General features: G+C 34.1%; 1 protein-coding gene across 1 annotated transcript; it reads right to left on the bottom strand.

Annotated features, from left to right (window-relative positions):
* Positions 1-4,222: 4,222 nt before the first annotated feature.
* On the bottom strand, positions 4,223-6,153 carry LOC106322932 (probable histone chaperone ASF1A). Its single transcript, XM_013761088.1, has 3 exons — positions 5,727-6,153; positions 4,900-5,015; positions 4,223-4,818 (listed from the first exon to the last, which is right to left on the bottom strand). The coding sequence occupies exons 1-3, from the start codon at positions 5,833-5,835 to the stop codon at positions 4,453-4,455; spliced, it is 591 nt and encodes a 196-aa protein (XP_013616542.1). The 5' UTR covers positions 5,836-6,153; the 3' UTR covers positions 4,223-4,452.
* Positions 6,154-9,578: the final 3,425 nt, after the last annotated feature.

Genomic DNA, 9,578 nt, shown 5'->3' with positions numbered 1-9,578 from the left:
TGGTCGTCGGAATATACCGACGGACATATATCCGTCGGAATTTACCGACAAACCACATTTCCGTCGGAATATACCGACGAACGTGGTTCGTCGGTATATTCCGACGAACGTTGTCCGTCGGTAATTTCCGACGAACGTGGTTCGTCGGTATATTCCGACGAACATTGTCCGTCGGTAATTTCCGACGCCCAAAGTTCGTCGGAATAAACCGAGGAACACTCTACGTCGGAATTGTCCGACGAACGTTCTTCGTCGGTACGTAGTTTTCCGATGAACTCTGGTCTCGTGTATCCGCATCGTAATATCGTCGGAAGTTCGTCAGAATGACGTTTCTCGGTATTCGTCAGAAAGTCGTCGGAAGTTCTGACGAAATTCCGACGAATTTTTTTTTTCCGAAGAAACGATACCGACGGACGGGTTCGTCGGAAATTCGTCGGAATCGGTCTATTCCGACGAATTTCCGACGATTTCGGCCATCAGAATCCCCCTGTTTTCTTGTAGTGTTTGGGAGCCACCGCTTTCCATAAGCGTAGCCCAAGCACCGGGAGGCAAGCGCTGGTAACGGATCCGACATTCCAAACAAGACACTTTCTCAATGGAAAATATTAAAGAGAAAAGAGACAGACAGAGAGACTTTGTTATTCCAAAGGTTACAATGTAAAGATTTCAGTTACATGAAGTCCATTTATTAATTCACAAATTTCATTTACGGAAGAAGAAAAAATTGGAAATAAAGGTTTGTAAAAATCTCTGAGGATTTAGTTTTGTTAAATTCCATGAATACGAGAAGTAATAAATAGGGTTGTGCAAGAATCGAATATTCATTTTTTGGAGGTATTCATAATCCGACCAATTTCTTCCGAATAATCAATCATCCGATCTAATCCGCTCCGCAACTATTCAGTTATTAGGTATCCAGATAATATAAAAAGATATTGTGTCAGATATTCGATTTGATCCATATCAATAAATAAAAATTAAAAGATAAATAAATAAGCCAAACATATATAAAATAATATATTTTATTACAAATAAATATATTTAAGTTTTAGACATTAATAAATGAAATAATAAATTTCTAAAAATAAAATGTTGCAAAACTCACATTAGATATAATAATTATATAATTTATATATACATAATTCTTAAAATAGATGTATTTATATATGCATATAACGGATCGACTCCAAATTTGTTTCTAAAAATATTAATATATGTGATTTGCTTTGTTTTCTATGGATACTGAGTATTCATATCTGAATTACTTTGTAGAGTTACGAATATCAAGATTTTTCGGTTAAAAACAAATTGAACTAAATTTTACAGAAATTTTAACCACATGGTGACTTTGATCCTTCGTTAATCATAAAAAAAGAACCTTCGGTGTTGAGGAAATAACTCTTAGTGAATCAAGTTAATTTATGCGTCGTTCACTAGTTTCAAAAATTTTGATCGTTGGTAAAAAAACAATTGGTATTATAATATAGGATTAATTTGTTGATTGTTATATTGGGAAAAATATTAGTTTTTAATAAGATGGTAGAGAAAGGAAAAGACATGTCTGGCCCTTGGGCCAAGCCAAAAAGAGCCACTGCTTCTGTCCGCTTAATTATAAGAATATTTTAATGAGAAAGATTACATAAACGATTTGACAACCGACAATATTACATGCCTTATGAAAATCTACGCCTAACTGTATTATATGAGCCGTCCTATGAAAATCTATTTCTGACCAGATTTACTTGCACCATATTGAAGATTCTTTGTAAACTTTTCTTCTGTAGTCTGCATTAATAAATCGTTCTTTCCAGGATTTGAAACCGTTCTTTCCGGGACTTGAAATCTAGATTTCTTGTAATATGCAAGAAATTGAATAGTCTGAGGTTCAAACCCCAGACTTAGATGTAAAAACCTTTAAACTTTAACTACTAATGGTGCTTCCACAATTATAAGAATAATTTTAGCCACAAATTTTCATAAATTTCCTTTTGTTTAGTGGTAAAAGCTTAAGGCAACTAATATTCCTTGTGTCCAACCAAGGTTCGAGTCTCAAGGAGCCCTTCTCTGGAAAAGAGAGAGAGGGATATATGGTAGTCGGGTGAAATAGAGGTTTTTTGGTTATAAGCTCAAATTTCTAACAATATATTAATTTACCAAAAATTGGATTCTCGAATAGTGATGTAGCAGAATCTTATGGAAATGACACGGTAGTTTTTAAAATCGATTGAATAAAGAACGTTAGACTAATTTCTACAGCTACTACATGGGAGATGGTTGTTGATTTTACTGAATCTGTCAAAGCAAATACAAAATTATACAAAAATATTTAATTATAAATCAAATGACAGTAAATAAAAAGATAGATGCAGAAATACACCATATCTTAACGGACAAATGACAGTAAATAAAAAGATTGATGAAAACAGTGTCATAAAATCTAGTTTTGGTGGAACAAACTAAGTATTCTGCCTTAAAATTCAAACGGCTACAAAGAAAGGAAGAAAAAAGCGATCTAGACATGTCACATATGTTACATTCCTCCTTCCAATATTTTTTTTTTAAAACTTTCAAATTCAGAAACATTATATGGCAGAACTGAAACTTGGAACTGAAATCCAAAACCCGTGAATTTAATTAATCTTAAACACGCATCCCATATGATCTGTCCACATGAATCATGTATCTGGACAATATTTGTACTGCGACATTATAATTAGCCAAATAGAATTTTTTATTGATAGAAATAGCATCTCCAGAACCTTGTAAATTGACTGATGCCTGATGATCTCAGAGGGACTTGAGAAAATATGAGAAAATTGTTGCCCAAAGGAGTATCGAAGAATAAAAATTGTGTAAATGGGCATTAATATCTTTATTCCATTTTGGGTGGTATCCGTATTTTTATAAGATTTTTTGTTTTGACTAAACTTTTTTTAATTTTTTTTTATAAGATTTGATCATCTTCTTTTCTGATAACCTAGATTGCTAGATATATATGACCTTCATCTTCGTCTTCTACATATTATGTTTTATGAATACCTTCAAGCATATTTATCCTTATATCGAAAATTTTAAATTGGACACATACTTCTGACACATCAAATTATTACTACTTTAGATATTTTACCCAGAACCAATTTAAAAACATTTTTAAATAACAATATTTTTTTAAAAAATTTGAAAAGGTTGTATATAGTGTTTATTAAAATACAAAAAAATATTAGTAAGGATAAAAATATAAAATAGATAAAATATAAATATTTTTTAAAAAATGTTTTGAAATTTTATGCAAATAAAAAAGTTGTACAACGATTTTTATAATAATTTTTTTTAAATATGAAAAGATTTTTATTTATTGAAAATGTTTATAATTTTTCAAAATAAGTTTGTAAAGATATAAAACGTTTTAAAATATATTTGGATTAAATAATTATTTTAAAATGCAAAATTTATATAAAAATATCTTTAATATTATGCAAACACAAAAAATCTATAATTAACAAATCCTAAAACTGACATCTGAAATCTTAAAACTAACATTCAATTCAAAACTAACATCTAAAAATATCAATAATAACTTGTTCCATCATATCATTAAATATTAGTAGTTAACTATCAATATTTATTCTATCAATATATATATATATATATATATATATATCTAATTGTAATACTTTATTTATAAGAATTATATTATTTTGTATCTGATGAGGGTTTTGAAGAATTTGTTTTTTGCATTTGGATTAAAGTACATTTATATATATATGAATTAGTTGGCATATATAATTTTATATATTAATAAATAAAATATAATTGGTTAGTTATTTAAATATAGTGTTAAGATAAATTGATTAAATATAGTGTTAAGATATATTGAATTTATTATGTTAAATCAATAGATTAGATATTTAGTTTTTTTAATTTTAGGCTAAGATATATATTTAATAATAAATAAGTCAAGTATAAATAGAAATAACATGAATCCAAAAAATATGGTCCAACGTATACAATTTGTAAGTAGATAAAAATTGTTTTATGTTTTAATAGTATTGATTGGACGCTTCTAATTGCTCTCTAAAATCATTTATTAACCAATTGTTTTTTTTTTGAAAAAGTTAATTGATCGGCTTTTCTGACCAGTTTAGAGTTAAGACCTATCTTAAAATGGAAAGTCCATGTTAAATTCAAACGCAATCTAGTAGGTAGACCGGGCATCTTCAAACTCAGAAAATTCATCTTCTTTTCGAAATGTGGGCTTTGCTTTATCTAAAGCTTTGGCCCAATAACAAAAACATTCAAACAAGTTAAGAACCACTTCCCTAAAGCCTCTTACAAACAAGTACAGTAAAATTGCAGATTATGTTTGGAGATAGAGAAGCAAAACCCAAGACCTTTGGGGACAAGGACACGATCGTTCTCATCCAGTTTTGGACGATTTGGCTCAAGGAAGAATCATGATTCCTGGGGAGACTCCAGTGGTTTTGGTGGCTGGTCAGGTGAAACTTGAGATGCGTCATTGACATCAGGTTGTTCATCAGATGGTTCAGGAGGAGGAGCGGTAGCAGTTTGCTCGTCTTCTGGATGAAAATTTATAGGGAACTTAGTTACTCTAGGCTTGTCGGAGAGTATGTTCCTCTGGACTTTATCAATCAAAACCTTAGTTGGAGGCTCTTCCCTGAGTTGCTCATCTTCATAGTCATTGTTGACGTAATACCCAACTCTCAAGAACTCTTGACCCATGTAAGAACATGTCAACAACAGCACCGTGACACCTATGATGTCTTCCTCGCGGATCTTTGATGGATCCGGAGGATCAGCCTGTAAGAAGTAAATGGAGAGTAAGAACAAGACCACAGTTGTAGCTGAGGAAGTGTAGTAAAAACAAGGGAATATGTTTACCTGCAATACAAAGCGGTAGTTGCCAACATTAACAGGCCCAACAAGCACACTCTCTAGAGTTTGATCATAAGTCTCATCTTCTGCTGAGCCTACGTAGATAAGTTTCCATTCCAAATCTGTACCAGAAGCAAAGCTCGGGTCTTAATTAACAGAAACGTTTTCCTTTCACCTTTCTTACAAAGAAAGTGATCAGAACCATATCAAGGTAGATGGCTAGATTCTATCAGAAAGACAAGTAACGGAAACGTATCTTATCAGGTTAGAATATATTGCAGAATGTTTAAAAACGAATGTGTCTATCTGTTTTTATTATAGGTTCAAAAGCTATTCACAAACCAACACCTCCAAGATTATAACAATAAGGAAGCACTACTAAGCTAGGTAAAACATCTATCTTGAGAAGAACTACTGGGGGGAAAACACTAGCCCCAAAAGAAAAACTCAATATATTAATCAAGAACTTGTGTATAGTTCTCGAGTCTCACAAAGTAGTAGTACAAAGCAGGGACAAAGACAGAACAAAGATGTACAATCCAGTTTCAGAAACCCCAAAGTAAAAATCTGAATCAAACCGACTTCTTACTACTCGAATCGTTAACTGATAACATATAATAGAGCAAGATTCTGACATGTTACGGGTATATATATTCACATTCGTTTTTAAACATTCTGCAATACAGAGAGAGAGAGAGTCCAGGGTGAAGCATAAGGTCATATATCAATAACAGTTCTCTACAAAAACTCTGTTCTTATAAACCCAAGGAGGATTTCAAAACAATCAGTAAGTATCCAACAATCATTAAACGGAAGATAGTGGAGATTTTTACCGTCTTTGAGAGATGTTAGGCACTCGTACGAAATCTCGAACTGAAAAGGGCTGACAAAAGGCGCTGGGTTGTCCAAGGCGGTGACGTTTGTGATGTTGATGGCACTCATGATGCAAAAAATCCACAAAGCTTCTAAGCTCCTTTCGCGAATCGGACGAGAAGAGTACAACGAAGAGGCCACACTAGTTAGGGTTTAGGGTAAATTTGGTGGGCTAGACGGATTTGAGTTGAAAGGGGGAGATGGATTCAATTTTTACGAGCGTTGTTCTTCTAACCGGTCGGTAGGTGACCGGCTATCACCGGTTAACTGAATTGGCGGGAGGTGTAGGAGGGAAAATGGAGGTGTTGGGTTTTTGGTCCAACTCCTAAAGGAACCAAAATGGACACATGTTGGTGTTGAGACTTTTAGTCCATTTTTCCTAGTTTGACCATGAAACACCTCTCAATTCTATGGATGTATAACACCCATTAAAAAAAAAAAAAAAAAAAAAAAAAAAAAAAAACAAATTCTTGGACCACGTCTAGAATGGGGTGAAATCCGTCTGCAACAATACATATATTAGTAGTAGAGAATTTCTCTGACATTAAGCTCAATTGTAAAGAAGCTGGATTTTCCTACTGCAGTTTCAGCCATGGCTAACTACACAGATTTTGATGTGGGTGGAAGTGTAGAGAACGGATAGAACCTTCATGAAAATTAAAATCATTTATAAGCTTCCCAGCAGTCAAATCGTATACAAGTTATATATACAATCAGTAGTGTATTGCTTAAAGAACACATGTTCAAAAAAAGACAAAGCAAAAGATTAACAATGCAGTTCTTACCTTTTCAGCACTGCCATGTCTTCCTGTCACTACTGATGACCAACGGGACTAAATTTGATGATGTTTGTGTCACATTTATGCCCCTTGTACGTCTATATGCGCCACTTCTTCATGATGTCCCAAATCTTTAGCTTTGTGTCATTAGATATGATGCAAAAAATATCACCAAACGGATGAAATTCAACAACAGAATTAACTGCATTTATGTCCACTAAAAGCTCGAACCAATACACTTTATGAGCAAGAGTCTAAATAGTAGACATCATTATTCTGAAGTATACAATAGATATGTTCAAAAGAAAAGACCTAGAATCCACATTGAGAATAACACAACCATCTCATATGTTCCCATTCGATGGAAATACATGGGCATATAAGGAGCAGCAAATATTTTTTCAAAAGAGCATACTATTAATCAACTTACTCTTTGTTTGGTTTATATCCACAGCTTTATCACATTCGAAGAAACTCCACCAAGCACCAAAGCTACAACCAGTAGCGGCCTTAAGGGGAAGCCAAAGAAGCTCAGGCTTCCGGCCTTTATTTGGTTTAGTAATTTAGCGGCCACTTATTTATAAGAACCTATAATTAGCCTAGTGGTTACTGATCATCAAAGTTGTGAGATAGGTCTTTGGTTCGATTTCCCGCACATGCACTTTTTTAATTGCTTCCGGTCTGAAAATATATAGGGCCAGCACTGGCTACAACTAATACAACACAATCCTATAGAGCACCCAGCAAACCACATTTGAGATCTTTCCCTGCTTTGCCATCTGTGAATCATGCGGCAAGCAAATCCACTGTAGCCATGACCTGACTGACGGGTAAGTATTATCAATTCCGAATTGGAGCCTAGCTACCATCTTTCTTCTTTTTATTGATGGTAAGTATTATCAATTTCCAAAAAATGTTGAAACATATTGAAAAATGTTCAAAAAAATTGATTTTATTTTTTTCAAATTGTGATATTTTTATTTATATATATTCAATAAATTAATAATTAAAATTATAAATGAAGATAGAATTATTTAGTCTTTTAACAAAATCTATTTTGGTCAATTTGAATTTGAGAACTATTTAGAGAACAGAAACTGGAAAAGCTATTTACGGATTGAATGTTTAGTGCGGGTGACGGCGGGAAAAGGAGAGATAAAGCATATGTTCACCATTCATCATAACTAACCGCTGTGTATTTAATTAGGACAATAAAATATTAAAAAATGTATACAAGTGCGGGACTGTTATAAATCATATCGTAGATGTTCATAACCGGCTCGGTTCATAACCGGCCTGGTCCATAACCGACCCATACCGTTAGAGAGAGAGGGAGACGGCTAGAGAGAGAGTCGGCCACCTTTGTTTTCTTTTTCCTTATTGGTTTATGATTTGCACTCTTTCCATATTTGTATTTTCTTTTTCTAGTATTTCCATTATTCTATGACGGTGTAATTCCATATATATATAAAGGGCTCATTATGTTTAAGATTAATAAGAAACATAGATTCTATTATCTAGTTTCACAACACGTTATCAGCACGATTACGCTCTAAACCCTAAGCTAAAACAATCCCGATGAATCAAACCCTAATCACCTCGACGACTAACCCTAGCCGGCTTGAACCCTAATCCCGATCTTGATACATCGCATCCCGTGTTCAGCGACGATTCCAGTTCACGACCTCAGTCCGTTTCCAGCTCACGACAGGCGATCCAGCTCTTTCCAAGCTCACGACGATACACACAGACCGCAACCCGGTAGCATCCGCGACTCATCTCAACTCGGTACTCGATTTTCCCGATCAGCGATAAGGGCAGCTCGCCACACGATCAGCAAGCAATCCTTTCGCGACTCAACATCAACGTTCAGCTCGCGATCCTCATCTCATTGGTGGTCCATTCAACCCATCGGAGGTTAAGGTAACCATGAAACCCTAATAAGCAATCATTGAAACCATAATCGAATGTTGATTGCTTGATATAAATTGAAACCATAAAATCTTAAACCCTAATCGAAACCCTAAGGTAATAGACCAAAACCCCAATGAGTAAATCGAAGCTTATAATCATAAGTTCGATTCCCTAAACCCCAATGATCTAATGATCAAAATAGAAACCCCAAATTCTTTATACCCTAGCCGCATACATGCATAATGCATGTCATGCATGAAATCGATTTAAAACCCTAATGCGTGTTCGTTTTCTATCTAAACCCTAATGCTTTAAATCGAAATCGATTGATTGCTTGATTGCTTGAATGTTATTGAATATAATCACATAGAACCGTTTGCTAGGATTGCTAAACTCATTCTTGAATTTGGTTGATTGAATTAATGAAACTGATTTGATGATCTTGAAATTGAATTCGCATGCTGAATTTGATTAATCCGATTGATATTGAAACCACTTGCTAGATTAAAAGTTTGATCGTCCTATTTATATTAAAACCCTAATTGCTTGATTGTTTGATTGAGGTTTCATGTTTCCATTTATATGATCACTTAGAAACTGTTTTGCTAAGATGAATAAACCGATTGCATAAAGATCATATAGAAACCGTTTGCTAAGAATGATCATACCTTGTAGCCGTGCGGCTTGTTGCATCATTCATATATAACCGAATGAACATTGATTGATTGCAATTACACTTAGAAACTCGTATGCTAGGCTGATAGAAACTGAATTGGCCGTGAGGTTTGTCTTGGCCGAGAGGCTTGTTTGAACATTGCATATCCGTTAGAACTGATTGCATCATATCAACCTGATCGAATGTACATATAGAAACAGAATGCTAAGTTTGAACATATTGATTGCATTCTCATGAACACTTTTAAAATCTAAGTTATAGGGACCTCAAAGGAGGATGGAGATATATGTTGGATATGATTCCCCCACGATTATAAAATACCTTGAGACAACTACGGGTGATTTATTTAAGGCCAGGTACGCGGATTGTCTTGATGCTAAGATCATCCTGAAATCCAAGGGACTCGGTGAATGTATCACCCAGGACAATAATGCAAGTGAGAA

Source organism: Brassica oleracea, chromosome C2 (assembly GCF_000695525.1).
Source record: "Brassica oleracea var. oleracea cultivar TO1000 chromosome C2, BOL, whole genome shotgun sequence".
NCBI lineage: Eukaryota > Viridiplantae > Streptophyta > Magnoliopsida > Brassicales > Brassicaceae > Brassica > Brassica oleracea.
The sequence above is the reverse complement of the archived record's forward strand: the minus strand, read 5'-3'. Positions and strand labels throughout refer to the sequence as shown.

Excerpts from the sequence above, each read along its gene's own strand:
- LOC106322932 (XM_013761088.1), bottom strand. The coding sequence starts at position 5,835 with ATGAGTGCCATCAACATCACAAACGTCACCGCCTTGGACAACCCAGCG. Across the intron at positions 5,016-5,726 it reads CCTAACATCTCTCAAAGACG|ATTTGGAATGGAAACTTATC; the intron begins GTAAAAATCTCC and ends CTTCTGGTACAG. Across the intron at positions 4,819-4,899 it reads ACTACCGCTTTGTATTGCAG|GCTGATCCTCCGGATCCATC; the intron begins GTAAACATATTC and ends TACTTCTTACAG.